Here is a 15808-nt window from a genome sequence, read left to right on the forward strand (position 1 = left end):
GATAGACAGACAATACTTTTGAGCATCTGTGTCACCCAAAAATTAACTAAAATAAAAAATAATACTTGAACTGCATTTTTTAGGGTTAAATGGTTGCAAAAACTTAAAGTTAATATTTTAAGCAATTTTTATAAACATTTCGCAGATTTTAAAGAAAAATCAGGGTAGGAGGAAGATCATTCGAGAGGGGTTTAGTTCACACCACATTATTGTTGAACATTGGTAGATTTTACGGCCTTTTATGACACATCATGTTTGGTACATAAAAGAGAAACAAAGTTTGTTGTCATAAAACATAATGAAGAGTTCGACGTAAACTGATAGCCTTCGCCTACAATCTCATATAATATGTAAACAAAATTAGTGAGAAAGTGAAATACGACCGTAAGATAAGAAAGGCACGTTTTCAAGGCCATATATCATCATCTTTAAATTGATTATGGGAAAATGCGTTTCTTCTACTACTGTTATAGAAAAACTAATACATTTTAGTATGGAACATAAATGCTTCAAGTATTGTTAACAGATTAGAGCTGTGCTTTCCAGTGCCTCATGCATATTATGAAAAGTTATGGAGGATACACAACCAAATTGCTGCTACTCCTAAAGAAATTTAAAATAGATACTAATAGGGAAACAAGTCCTTCCATCCATCCATTGTCTGCACCGCTTATCCTCATTAGGGTCGCCGGGGTGCTGGAGCCCATCCCAGGTATTTTCGGGCAGTGCGCAGGGGACTCCCTGAACTGGTTGCCAGCCGGTGGCAGGACACACAGGGACAGACAATTCGCTCGCTCATTCACACCTTGGGACAATTTAGACCGGCCAATTAACCTGACATGCATGTTTTGGGAATGTGGGAGGAAACAGGAGTGCCCGGACGAAGCCCACACAAGCACGGGGATAACATGCAAACTCCACACAGGAGGTTTGATCTCATGACCTCAAAACTGTAACAAGTCGTGTTGACTAATTATGGCCAAGCTCTCCATTGCCTCGAGCACATTATATACTTCAAGTGACTATGAGATCTTTATTCAATCGGAAACAATAACTGTGACGTCCTATTTTCTCGTTATCTGTTCTATAACTATCTGTGCATCCCTAACTTTTCTCCCCTTTTCAAATGATCCCTCCATAATTTAGTAATCGGATGTTTGAGTGCTTTGTTATGAAGAGCTTGCTTGACAAATGCTGCAGGCTTCCACCGGCCAATCAGAGGGCAGCAGACTTTAAAGCTCCGGCCTTCTTCCCATTCATCCCACTGATGACATGGGTAAGCACCACTTGAGTGCAAGCCCCCCTCAAAGAAACATCTCCTCAGTGTGGATTTTTTTTAAAGAATGACTTTGCACGTGGAAAAGTCCAAAAACTTTCGTATCGAAGCTCTTTTGAGGCCAGACCCCTCAGAGGCAGGGAGGACCCCGCCTGATTCTGCGGTTTACAACTTTTCACAGGCAGGATTTGCACACATGCCACCTGGGGGCTACTTTGCAATGCACCCGAGGTGCGTTTACCCCCTGGCAATGGGGGGTGCTCAGACACCTGCCCTGGTTTACCCAGGATTCCCGCAAATGGTGCATCCCTATATGGGGCATTTGAAAACAGGGGGGACGCACCCACTGGAGTCCTGGATCAGAGCTGGGATCGTGGTCCCCACACTACGGGAATATGCACGTAAGTTGTGGCTACAATAGAAAATAATGGTGTGTCTGAATGCGGGAAATGGTTGAAAAGGAAACAAAAAATACTGAATAAAATATATTTTCTTATCAAACAAAACAATATATTTGAAAATAGCAAAATAAACCTTCAAACGAACCAAAAACATTATTATTATTATTATGTCAATGAAAAAAACAAAAAAGTAATCAATTACAAAAGGAAACATGGAAACATTTTGATTAAATGCATTTGTAGTTTGAAAAACAAAAACAAATAAAAATGATAAAAAAGAAAATTTAAAAAGATCCAATGATGAGTCACCTGATACCACGCTATAATATCAAATCAAGTGTTTAGAACAATTTTAAGCATTTCTGTTCTTCATTACAAAATATTTCAATTTGGTCGTGTTCCCTCTTTATCTCTCCAAATTGTGTGCAAGGCACTGGAGAGCTTGGCCATAATCATCCAACAATACTTGTTAGAAAGATTTAAAGGATTTATGTTCTTCATTAAAACATATGTAGAATTTTTTTTTTTTTTTTTTTAATGGAACTACTAACCCAACTTGGTCGTGTCTCCTCTCTACCTCCTCATGAAGCACCCAAGGCACTGGAGAGCTCAGCCTTAAACAATCTCATAGCTCAGATTGATTTAATAGTACTGTACTTGCTATAAGATATAAATAGCACAACTTAGTCGTGCTCCCGCTCTATCTCTTCATATTGTGTGCAAGGCACTGGAGAGCTTGGCCATAATCACCTAACAATACTTCAAAGTATTTATGTTCTTCATTTCAACATATTTTGATTTTTTTTATAGAACTACTAGCCCAACTTGGTCGTGTTTCCTCTCTACCTCCTCATGAAGCACACAAGGCTTAAGAGCTCAGCCTTAATCAGTCTCATAGCTCAGATTGATGTAATTTTACTTGCTTTAAAACATAGATAGCACAATTTGGTCGTGTTCCCTCTCTATCCCCTTCATATTGTGTGCAAGGCACTGGCAAGCTTAGCCATAATCATTCGACACAACTTGTAAAAAAGGTTTGAAGGATTTATGTTTCTCATTAGAATATATTTTTGATTCATTATAGAAGTAGTATCACAACTTGGTGTCCTCTCTACCTCTTCAAAATGCATACAAGGCACTGGAGAGCTCGGCCATTATCGGTCTCATGTGATTACATTTGCTTCCAAGCTTGATCAAATCCCACATAGAATAGTAGTAGCACAATTTGATCTTGTCTCCTCTCTACCTCTTCATAATGTATGTATTTTGTTTTGTTTACAGAATGTTTTCCTTTTTCGTTGCTATCAATGTACACAACTGAGATAATTCCACTTTATAAAAATGATTGCTATATTTTTCTTAGCCAAGGCATATGTGACTTTCAGTATTGGAGTATTTACTGTATATAACGTTTCAAAGTGGCTTTTTTCACATTATAAACACACCAATTTTCATATGCACTTTCTGCAATATCTATATATTATAGTGCTCATAATAATATCTGGTCATTATCATTACTGACACACAAAGTATGTATAGATCATTTCATTGGCAAAGTCTGTCAGGATCACTGATGTGAATCACCTTTGCCCGCTCATTTGGCGCCAACCGCGGCAGGTTCTGATTGGCTCCCTGTCCCTATTTAAACCCAGTCCTGTCAATTCCCTGTTGTCAGTCCGTCTGGGAACCTCTGTTTTTACAAGGCAAGCCATTTTTGACCCTGACTCCCGCCTGTACCGTTTTTGCTCCGGTTTGTCTCCGGCTACGACCTGTTTTGATCCCGACTACGTCTACTCTCCAGTCCTGGCTTACGACCCGTTTCCGACCCCCACCATGCTTTGCTCTCCCAGTCCCGGTTACCGACCCGATTGTGATCCGAACACGGAAGTGGATCTTATGTAGCGAGCGATGGCGGTGTCAAGGACGGAAAAACAGGTGGACAGGAGAGCAAAAACGTGGTCGGGGTCAGAAAAGGATCGTAAGCCGGGACGGGGGGGCGGACGTGGTCGGAATCAAAAACGGGTCGTAAGTCCGGACGGGAGAGCAGACGTGGTCAGGATCAAAACAGGTCAAAGCCGGAGACAGACAGGAGCAAAAACGGGACAGGTGGAAGTCAGGGTCGAAAAAGGCTTGCCTACTATAGACTGAGGTTCGTAGACGGACTGACAACAGGGAATCGACAGGATCGGATTCAAATAGTGACATGGAGCCAATCAGAACCCGTGGCGGTTGGCGCCAAATGAGCGGGCACAGCTGAGTCACATCAGTAATCATGACACTAAGTAATCATGACACTAACTGTTTGAGAAAAACGCACATTTGAAGAAAAATATCATTGGTCTTTGTCCTTCAGCATCAGCAAGCCAAGCAAGTTTGTTGGGAAAATGCCGTAAGCCCAGGACGGCCTTCACCAGCCAGCAGCTTTTGGAACTCGAAAATCAATTCAAGCTCAACAAGTACCTTTCACGACCAAAACGATTTGAGGTGGCCACCTCGCTGATGCTGACCGAGACTCAAGTATGTTTTATTTAAAATTAATTAATCTGAAACAGCAAGACAAAATGTGTAGCTTCATTTGCTAACAAAGTTCTTGCTATGCAACATTCACTGATCTTCTACGTTCCTCCACGGCAGGTAAAAATCTGGTTCCAGAACAGACGGATGAAATGGAAACGATGCCGCAAAAGCAAAGAGGAACCAGCGGCGTCCCCGATGAGCTCCAGCTTGGAGGATGAAGATGATCTGGAAGTGGAAGAAGAGGAGCCAAGTTCCTTGCGTTTTACTTGTAGGAGTCCTGGGAAACTACAGAGCTTAAGCTGAAGAACCATTTTGATCTGGAGAGGACAATGCTATCTATCTATCTACCCTGGTCATATCCCTCGAGGGGGGTGACCGACAGCAAGACAAACACATACACAAAAAAAGAAAATAAAAAAGGGAAAAAATAGCAAAAACACACACAAACATTTTTGGACCATGGCCAACCCGAATGCCCACCCAAACAAGTTAGGCACCTCGGCACCTAAGTCGCTCGTGCTTTCGTCCCTCCAGATGAAACAGGACACAAGAAAGCGGCCATGTCACTCGGGTCAGGGTGACACAACACTCTTCTGTTCAACAGCAGGGCCCGACAGCTTTCACTGGTTTACCCCTGCCACATCATCCAGGTGCCCTGCCCATCCTTTAGAACGCATCCAAACATCCCACTATCCTTTTTAAACATAACAATGCTAGTCATGGAATTTTTTTGTTCAACCACAACGATATACAATTGACTCCAAGGATCCAACATAGTTTGTTGTTGATGTTGTATAGTGGGGCAAAATAACATATTGCAAGGGATGCACACCTTAGCTTACACCTACCAAACACACAGTAAGAGATTAAAAACATGACATAATATTAATAATTTGTTGTTGATGTGTTGAGTGTAATGGGAAAAATGCATTTTATTCCTCACTATGAAGTGAAAAAGTCATGAGGTACGGTAGCTCAGGGCTCTACAGTACTTTGAACGGATTTTTGATTTTTATGGATTGCAATGGCATTTGAATGTATGATAATGTTGTAATATATTTTAAAATAATAGCATATAATATGGCCACACTATAACAATTACATATATTGTTCGGTTGGAAAATATTTTTGCTCATTTTAATTATTTATTTTTTTGATTTTACAGTATGTTGTACTAATTTTTCTTTGTTTTAATTCCACTAGAACAAAGTGTTTGAAAATATATTATAATAAGAAGAGACGAATTTCGTCTCAATGTTTTTGGTTATCATTGGTGTGTTTTTGTCGATCTTATTGTATGAATTATTTTAGGAAGCCTTTTTTGATGGACTTGTGCACTATTTTTTTTAATACGAAATGTAAAAGTGCGAAAAACTTTTATTTGGTCTGAAGTTTAAAAGCTTTTTCGATGAATGTGATTATGACAAAGTAATTTAAGAATCCCTACAATTTAATATATTTATTTTGATTTTTCCTTTGTGCATTATTTGTATTTTTGTAAGTTCAATATCATGTTAATAAAGATGTCAAAAAAATAAGATCCATTCAAGTTTAATTTTTGAGCTGCAAAAATATTAATTAATTAGTTAATTAATTAATTAATTAGTTATTTTTGGTTATACGGTACTATATTATTTAACGTATTTTTTTAACGTGTATTTTGTCTTTGATGGTTTTCCGTAGTTCCATCATAAAATGCAACAGGTTGTAAAGCTCCTTCTCTGTACTACAAATTCCTTTTCACAATTGCTGGATATTTATTCTTTTTTTTGTGCAATTTATAATAATTTTCCTGAAGATGAAAACCAAAATAAAACCTATTTAATGTGGCTTTTGTGTAATTTAGAAATTGTATTAAACTGTCGTGTATTTTTGTCCTCAATGAACTTCCGTAGTTACCATGACAACGTGTAACAGGTGTTAAAGCACATTCTTTAGACTACAAATTTCTTTACACTCTTTTATCTGCCGTTTTTAAACTTTCCACTCTTTAACCAGGTAAGAGTTTATTTACTCTATTTATCATTTTAATGATTCTAATATCAGAGCTAACAGAACGCTAATATTCACAACTGTCCACTATTAATTAGCGTACTTGCTAACTAGCTAGTATCCCTTAGCTCCGTATTTTTTATTTTTTTCGAAAATAAAATCGCTTTATCCTTTACTCATTTCAATCTTTACAAATAAAAGCATGCCACCTCATACCCTACTACATACATACATACATACATACACATCCTTTGGATAAATTAGTTTGAACATTTAAACTGTTACTACTTCAAATTTCACTATTTATTTATTTATTTATTATTTCGAAATGTTATCGTCATTTATTTATTCACAAAATCACTGTCACAGAAAATCAGAATATTGTGATACAGTTTCTATTTTTTTGTTATGAAATTAAAAAAAAAAAGAGAAACAAAAACTATATCTTCTGGATATATTTCTAATCAACTGAAATATTGTAAGTTTTCTAATGTTTTGATATGGCTGATTATGGCAAAAACTCAAATATCGAAACTCAAAATATTCCAATAATAAATAACAAAGTATACTTGTAGGCTGTAAGGCGTAAAACCAGTAATACCAAAATAATATAAAATCTGTAATATTTGTAATGATAAACATGGAATCTAACACTTAAATAAGAATATTTCAGATTCATATTCAGATATACTTTATTGTCATTCTTGTACCCGTGTATACAGAACGAAATGTTGATTTATCTGACCTGCACAGTTTCCTTGAATGTACAGATATAAATAAAATGTTGTATTGAGTTGGAGTATTGAAGTACTAATAATATACTAAATAATTATAGCTATGTATAGTATTATACAGTAGTGCAAAGAGTGCAAGAGGAGCAGCTGAACAGATGTGCAAAATGGGCTGTCAGGTAAACAAGTCACTATACAATAACAATAACACTGGAGTACGCAGAGGAGAACAGAGGCGTGTTCAGGAGAGTGAGTGATTGCTATCGCGAGCTATCGCTAGCTTCTGAACGGCCAGTGATTATTGAGCGCTCGCGTGCCCGAGTAATCACGGGAGAAAGACCGCTTACTTTGATTTCCAACATGGCGTCGACAGTGCAGAAGATGGAGGATCTCACCCTGACGAGTGCTGTTGGCGATGTAATATATCGTCTTACATTGCCTGGTAATGTTTGTGAACAATGCAAGACAGGTATGACCCTTCCACTGCGTTTAGGATAACCTTAACTGTGTCAATATGCGAACTGTCGCTCATATCAGCCAACTCGCTCAAAGCAAGCTGTAGAACGAAATCCATTGTACTGTCGTCGGCCATTTTGGATCAGTAAGACAATCACAGTGAGCGATTACAAAACGTTCAGCAGTGCGCGGCAAGCGATTATCAAGAGACTACATGTCTGATCACTCTCCTGAACACGCCTCAGATGTGCAAAGGAGTGGCTAGGTATAATAGAACTATTTGGATAAATGGGCAAATATTTACAAGGTTGTGCTTGTAAATAGGCTTATGTTGTAAGTGCATCAGAAAATAATGCAGTGATATTTAGCAGCAACATTTTGCCATATATAAGAAATAAAATATAAGTGGTGAATGCTCTGGTTAAGAAATTGTCACTGCCTGTTTTGTATGTGTTTTAAAGGCACAGTGTGTATTATTTAGAAATTCCTACTGGTAAAAAAAACATTCATTAAAAAAAAATGTTGATTTTTAAAAAATGAGCAAAAATACATGACCTATCATATAAACAAACATTTTTCTAAATACTGAATACTTAGGGAATTTGCATTTATTTTACATAACATGAGCTTCGCCTAGAGAGGCTGGTATAATTGCAAAAAATCTTTTGAAATTTTGGGCAAATGAGAAAAATTTTACTCTTTGGTCATTTTGTTGGTAGTTTTTATTCTTCCTTGTGTTTTTTAGCACTCATTTTTGGTTGTACTACACAATACAGTGATATCTTGCGGTCAAATTTTACATATTGTCCCTTTAAAGATCTTGTAGCGTCTGCCAGAGTGCAGTAGGTGAGAGCAGTCCTTGATAAGGTTCTCCAGACGAGGCAAAAAGCGGCCGATGATTTTCTGGTCTGTGTTGATGACTCTCTGTAAGGTTTCTGTGTTGTCATCCGTGCTCCGACCCATTGAAGCTGTATGTTGTCTCTATTTCTTTGCCTCCAGTCATGTTAACCGATTCTGAGGGTCCAAATTTAATCGGGTCCGAAGCACTATGGAAATCTTCTCTCATTGTGAACAATACCAAAGTGAGCATCTTTGCAATTTACACTTTTTCAGTCGACTGAGTTTTTTGCTTCATTACAATTCTGAGATTTTTCCTCTTTCAGTACTCGGGGACTCATCACAGGCACCCGCGGCGCCCCCATGTGGAACTAAGCTGCTTCCTGGGACTGGAAACCAAAGCCGAGCTGCTATGGGAGGATTGGGACGAGGGACGGGAATTCACCAAATCGTTAACGCTTAAAAACATCAGTCTCAAGCTGCAAAAACTTCACTTAAGGCAGGTGTCGGGAACCTTTTGGACCCAAAGAGCCATTCAAGCTCTTTTTTAAGGAGAGAGCCACACCATATCATTTAAGACAAAATTCAACAAAACTGCCAAACCCGGTCGCCAGACAGCAGCTTATTCTTTAGCATATTTTATTTCACTGTGTGAGAATTGATGATTTCATAAAATCTATGAAATAATAATTATGCCATAGCCTGTGTCCCATAACAATATAAATAAACAGGGTTGGGTAGGGTTACTTTAACTGGATTACTTTCAATTACTTTTGGATTACTCCAATAACAAATATGCTAATAAAAGACAAAATAAACTAAATATGAATAAAATTATGACTCACAACACGTGGTAAGCTTTCTCCCCTGGCTTTGATCTCTTTGATCTCCGGCAAAACTAACATAAAATGCGACAGAAACAAAATGAAAATAAATCCAAACAGCTTGCCAACATCATTTTTGCCGTTCCGTGTGTTCCGTTACTCCCCAATCCTGCACAAAATTTAGTCGTTTTATTCATATTTAGTTTCTTTTGTCTTTTATTAGCATATTTTGTATTGGAGTCATCCAAAAGTCATTGAAAGTAATCCAGTTAAAGTAACCCTACCCAACCCTGTAAATAAACCACTGAAATTGTGTCTCCCTCCAGCACTTACCGGCACTTAACAATGTTGAGGCACATTTTGACTGACATTTTCATACCTGTCAATCCGTACGTTTTTGCCGTACAAAGTACGTTTATTATGCATTTTAAGACGTGTACGACGTACAAGAACATCTGTACGGAAAAACGCAAATTTGTCAATTATGGGTACCATCCGGTATACACCGACTATGACGAAACGGCAAATCAATCAAGTCAAACGAGTTCGCCGCGGTAGCCTCTATCTCGGTATCGTTTTTTTCGTTGCAAACGAAGCGAGCGGTTTAATGCTACTGTGCGCATGCGTCTGCCACCTGGGGATTTCCCATCATGCATCATTCCGTGGTAGTTGTGTAGTGAAAGGAAGTCCGTCTCCTTTTAGAGAACCGGCCTTTTCGGCTAGACTCATTAAAGCGAGCCAGCTCTCAAACGGCTCACTTGCTTTGATGCATTATATTACGAATTATTATGTTGTATAAAGAAGTTACGGAAAAAAAGGAAGTATAAAGGAAGTATAAAAGGAGAAAATGAAAATCGACAGGTTTGTGGTAATTCCTTTAATCAGTATATTACCAACAATAATTTAATGCAGAAATGAATTAATATTTTGAATAAGAAAATTCTACTTAATTCTATTTGCATGTATTTTTTTCCTTCTACAGTGAACGTCCAAGCTACTTAATTTCTGAACTTTCTTTTTACAATAAACTTCATTAATGTCGAGCAACTTAGTGTCTCACAACAGAATGTTAATTAACAATATATATGATATAACGAAACACATGTACAATATAACGTGTTAAACTACATAAACAGAATAAAAATGGTGTAAGATTATTTTGTAAGGGAAAATATAAGAGTTGTAAGGGCATGGAGCCCTGGAGCATGACAGGTATGCATTTTTGCCCCAAATAATTGTTAAAAGGTGCGAGTAAAGGTGTTTTGTAGAAATGTCACATAATACTGCAAACGACGATACCATTTACCTTCAGTGCAGGCGGCGCTGAGTGCGTGTATAGCTCTGCCAATTACTACCGATCACCCAATCAACTTGCTTTGGGGGCTGGCGTTTTTGGGTGTTTACAATTTGTTTTCATCATAAATTGTCGCAATAGTGAACATAGATTTTTTTTTCATGCGCCTCCATATACAAAATTTCCTAGCGACCGACAGGCAAAACGGGGTCTCTGGTTTTGAAACCTTGACTGTAAACTATAATAAAGACTGCACTGCGTTCTGTATACACTGGACTGACAAATCTCAAATATCAGTGTTATCTTGGCTTTATTACAAGTGCTAAAAGCAGCTTTGACCCTAATACAACAGAAAATATTCAATTTTTTTTTATTTTATCTCCTAATCAGATATACACATGAAAAGAGCCATTAATGGCTCACAAGCCAAAGGTCCCCGACTCTAAGCTTAAAGTCTGCCGTGATTAAAAAATGTGATACACGAAAAATTGTTTTATGTTACATTTTGTTTTCTCTTTTTTTAGACCTCCAATGACAAAATTCTTCAGCGTTGCGAGCTCCCGGAATATAGCCGTGAGCCCGGGTACAACTTTGTCCATGCCGGTTACTTTTAAACCAGTTGAGAAGGTAATATTTTAAATACACCACGATATAAATTGTCCTCACTTACCGGTGTTGGGCCCGTTACTTTGAAAAGTAACTAGTCACAGTCTGGTTTCACGGACAGACTGAGATCATTTCTTCCTCATGCCATGAGGCTCTTTAACTCCACCCGGGGGAGTAAAAGCCCACTTTAAACCCCACCCCCTACATTTGCATATTACCCTATTTTAATGACAGTGTGTATTTTCTGTTGCATTATTTAAATACTCTATATCAACATGTTATATTGGGTATTTTTGTATCCTATATCTTTTATTTTATCATTTTATTATTTTATTTTTCAACACAAGGATACTGCTGGAAATGTAAATTTCCCTACGGGGATGAATAAAGTATCTATCTATCTATCTATCTATCTATCTATCTATCTATCTATCTATCTATCTATCTATCTATCTATCTATCTATCTATCTATCTATCTATCTATCTATCTATCTATCTATCTATCTATCTATCTATCTATCTAGACATCTAGACATCTATCTATCTATCTATCTATCTATCTAGACATCTATCTATCTATCTATCTAGACATCTAGACATCTATCTATCTATCTGTCAGGACCAGAACAGAGACAGGACCCACTAGCGTAACGTTTCTCACAGTTTTATTGGGAAGAAGGGAAAGGAGCGCACACACGATCCGGAGATCGCTGGTCGCGGGGAGTAGGTTGCTCAGACGCGGAAGTGGGACCTCCGTGACGAGCGATGGTGGTGTCGGGAACAGAAAAAAAACGGGTCAGGTGGAAGAGCAAAAACGTGATCGGAATAAAAAAAAAGAATCGTTATTCGGGGCGGGAGAACAGACGTGGTCGAGATCAAAACAGGTCGTACTTCGGGACGAGAGAGCAGACGTGGTCTAGCTCAAAACAGGTCGTAACGGGAGACTAACAGAAGCAAAAAAACAGGACAGGCGAAAAAGGGCTTGCCTTGTAAAAACAGAGATTCGCAGACGGACCGACGAAATGGGACTGACATGACCAAGTTTAAATACTGTCATTTTTAATTTCGCTATCGAGTTTTGATATCAATCGTGCCTGTCCCGTCCTGTCCGGGATCGACCTCATCTGTCCGATATCTGCTTGGGCAATTGGTATCGATTTCGTCGCTCTCTGGCTTCCTGTCATTCCACGCCAGACTATTGCTTTACGTTTTCCGCTCAACGATCGTCGAATCACTGGGTTTACGTGCATGACTGCCCGCATTTCCCGTAAAATAAAAGCTTTTGTGAGAAACGTCACGCATTTGGGTTCTCCTCCTGTTCCGGTTCATGGCAACTGTAACTCAATTGTAAAATGTTTTATGTGTTGCACAGTGTAAATATGAGGACAACATCGAGTTTGAAGGCAAAGACGGCAGATTCCAAATATTTCTCCGGGCTGTGGTTCCATACCCGGCCCTGGAAGTGCCAGAGGCCGTTCTCCTTCCGCTCTGTGCTGTTCATCAAACTGCCTCTGCTGTTTTTCTGCTCAAGAATCTCAGGTGAGTGTTTCGAAACGAATCATATCACTGCTAAAATTGATTTCTTTTGTCTGACTCAAAGTTTCAGTGTGTCTATGATAACAACCCCTGGTGGTATAGAAATACATTTCTATAAAACACCATCCATCCATCCATCCATCCATTATCTGCACTGCTTATCCTCAGTAGGGTCGCGGGGGTGCTGGAGCCCATCCCAGCCATCCTCGGGCAGTGGGCAGGGGACACCCTCAACTGGTTGCCAGCCAATCGCAGGGCACACAGGGACAGACAACTATTCACTCGCTCATTCCCACCTAAGGACAATTTGGACCGGCCAATGAACCTGACATGCATGTTTTTGGAATGTGGGAGGAAACCGGGTTGCCCGGAGGAAACCCACGCATACATGGGGAGAACATGCAAACTCCACACAGGAGGTTCGATCTCATGACCTCAGAACTGTGCGGCACACGCGCTAACCACTGCGCTGCCGTGCTGCCCCTATAAAACACTATTGATATCAAAAATGAGCAAAAACACATGTTCTATCTCATGACCATGATCACAGGTTTGGAAATGTGTTCATTATCTTACACAACTTGAAGAAGTTTACATGTTTGGCCGCCACCTTTTTACTACGGAAGCCCAAATGTCCATTTTGCGGAGCCAGGTTGTCTCGGTGGTGCTTTAAAGAATTAATGGCAACTTGTGATGGGCGCCGGGTCCTCCCGTTCAGGCATTTTCCACTATTTATCCACTGTTTCATTCTCTAGCCCAGGGGTCAGCAACCTTTTTGGTGTGGAGTGCCACTTTAAAATTTCCTTGTAAATCAGTGTGCCACACCAAGATTAATGGTAAATGGTCTGCATTTTATATAGCGCTTTTCAAGTCAATTAAGACTTTCCAAAGCGCTTTACAATGTGCTTCACCCCTACCCATTCACACACACTCACACACCAATAGCGGCCCTGTAGCCATGAAAGGCGCCAACCTGCTTATTGGGGGCATTAGGGATTAAGTGTCTTTAATGACTCGCACGACATTTTTTTAATATCCAACAGAGCTGTCATTTTACACCAGTCCAAATATACAATATGGATAGACATTTTAATCGTATAACTGACCAATTTATCTTCCATTATTCTTGTTCATCAATTAACTAAAAAAATGAATGTGAATAACAAGTGGAAAGGCCTGTAGCCATCCATGACTTTTTGCCTCAAAAATTAACCAGAATCAACATTTCTTCATTGACAATGAACTACAATCAAAAAACAAGTGCTATGGACAGATAGCATACCATTCATCAATGATATCTTGTTGCAGAAAATATCAAAACTTGAAATAACAGCAGCAAAGCAGAAGGCAGTTGCGTGCACACACGCATACACGCACACACACGCTTCTTTAAAATATTCGCCATCAGTAAATTTTTCTGTGCTTTGCTATGCAGTGAGCAATGTGATAGCTTGCTTCAGTGGTGGTGTTTTTAGCAGTGACGAAGGTTTTTAATGTCTGAGTTTGTTTGCTGTACCTGGACACTGCACGTTTTAATGTCTCCGCCATTGTAGACTCATCCTTGAATTCATGTTCATGTTTCGTCTCGTAATGACGTTTAACACTTGCTGTGAGAGGTACAACGCTCTTGAGGCATAATGCATAAAACAGCACGGTCATTTTTTTTGCACAAAACCCCATTCGTCTCTCCACGCTGGCTGGAAAGAACGAGATGTTTTCGCTGGAGGAGCCGTCATGATTCGTTCATTTATCGCGCGCGTGTCTTTCGTTGGCTGGGTTAAAACACGGATCTTTCCTCTGCGAGGCGCCACACAAACACGCACTCTACACGAAGCAGACGAGGAGCTAACGTAAAGCCTCTAAATAACATGGTGCAACTTAAAATGTCTATATTTCAGGTAAAAATGCACAGTTTTGAAATATAATCGTTATTATTTTGCAATGCGCTCGCGTGCTACTGGTTAACCCCTTGCGTGCCACTGCTGGCACTCGTGTCATAGGTTGCCGACCCCTGCCCTAGCCTTTCATGTTTGTCACTTTGCTGAAGGGCATGGTTTGTTGCCAGCCACTGTGTTTATGTTTTGTGATTCAGGTGCTCGACACATGACAAATTCTTTTTCTCCCTTCCAAATGATTTGCCGGCCTTTTTAACCGCTTTTGCTGCTAGTCGCTAAAGTTAGTTACTTCCACCAATTCTCACCAACTCTAGCTATTGGCTCTTTTCAGTTGCTCCGGGTTTAATCAGCTCACTCCGTCTTTTCTTGGTGCTGGCAGGGATTAACACGAACTATCATGTCCTGCCAAAGGCTGAAATGAATCCTTGCTCAAGAACATATTGAATTAGGCTTCTGAATGTTGCCAAGTGGTATCCTTTAAGCTTCTGAATACACATCTTTTAGGGTTGTTCTAGGCTACAACAACCCTTTGAATGAATGAATGAGTGAAAACTTTTTTCGAACATCAAAATAAAAACAGAACAAAAACAATAACTCAACAACAAAATAAAGTTACAGAATATGTTCGAAAAGGGGTAGTAAGAAGCAAATGCTTATATTACCTACCCCTTCATCTTCCCCACCAAATATACCAATGATATTACAACAATTGTAGTGATATTAATAATAACAGTTATAAGAATAGCAACAATAACACAAAGTTAACTAGACGCACTATTCCCAATCTCCCGCACCACTCAAAACCCATTTTCTTCATCTCTGTATTCCGCCAGGAATGTTCCTTTGTACCTAAACCTGAAGAAGTGAATAGTTGGAACCTAAACCTGAAGAAGTGAATAGTTGGACCTTGTTTGATCTGGTCTTGTAAATCATTCCAAAGTTTGACTCCGCACACAGGCACACACATACTTTTCCTGGTGGTTCTCACCTTTGGGATTATGAATTCACGACAGCCCCTTACGTTATAATTTCCCTCTTTCCGAATGAATAATTTATGGATTTTTTCTGGAACTATGTTTTTGTTGACCTTAAATAGCAGTTGTGCAGTGAAAATTTTACTAAATCATCAAATTTTAATAACTTGGACTGCAAACCCTTTAGCGCTAAACTGTTACACACTGACTCTTTGAACAGCAAACTCCATACGCGGTTCCGTTGGGAGTGTCCGGAACCTTTCGAAATCCGTCCCGAGGACGGCGCGCTGAAGCCCAGCCAGGAGATTCAACTGCAGGTCTTCTTCCAACCACATCAGGCGCTCCTGTACAACAAACAGGCCTACTGTCATTTTGGCGAGGAAGGAAAAAGCACGGACGGTTACATCGCCCTCCTTCTTCAGGGAGTGGGTACTGTACCTCATTTTACACGATGGACTCCAGGTAAGG

The 15808-nt window shown here is 39.3% G+C and overlaps 2 protein-coding genes across 2 annotated transcripts in view; both read left to right on the forward strand.

The window, feature by feature from the left end:
* Nucleotides 1–1313: 1313 nt before the first annotated feature.
* Nucleotides 1314–5491, forward strand: LOC148352547 (motor neuron and pancreas homeobox protein 1-like). Its single transcript, XM_088352978.1, has 3 exons — nucleotides 1314–1677; nucleotides 4031–4194; nucleotides 4312–5491. The coding sequence occupies exons 1-3, from the start codon at nucleotides 1344–1346 to the stop codon at nucleotides 4495–4497; spliced, it is 684 nt and encodes a 227-aa protein (XP_088209104.1). The 5' UTR covers nucleotides 1314–1343; the 3' UTR covers nucleotides 4498–5491.
* Nucleotides 5492–6091: 600 nt separating this feature from the next.
* The window catches only part of cfap65 (cilia and flagella associated protein 65), a 59064-nt gene continuing 49347 nt past the window's right edge, over nucleotides 6092–15808 (forward strand). Inside the window, exons 1-6 of the mRNA XM_088353496.1 lie at nucleotides 6092–6192; nucleotides 8373–8455; nucleotides 8537–8709; nucleotides 10853–10955; nucleotides 12308–12474; nucleotides 15561–15769. Of these exons, the coding sequence (XP_088209622.1) occupies nucleotides 8375–8455; nucleotides 8537–8709; nucleotides 10853–10955; nucleotides 12308–12474; nucleotides 15561–15769 (733 nt within the window). The 5' untranslated portion in view covers nucleotides 6092–6192; nucleotides 8373–8374. The remainder of the gene's footprint in view (nucleotides 6193–8372; nucleotides 8456–8536; nucleotides 8710–10852; nucleotides 10956–12307; nucleotides 12475–15560; nucleotides 15770–15808) is intronic.

Source organism: Urocampus carinirostris, chromosome 14, assembly GCF_059441175.1.
Source record: "Urocampus carinirostris isolate Australia breed hairy pipefish chromosome 14, RoL_Ucar_1.0, whole genome shotgun sequence".
NCBI classification, from domain to species: Eukaryota; Metazoa; Chordata; class Actinopteri; order Syngnathiformes; family Syngnathidae; genus Urocampus; species Urocampus carinirostris.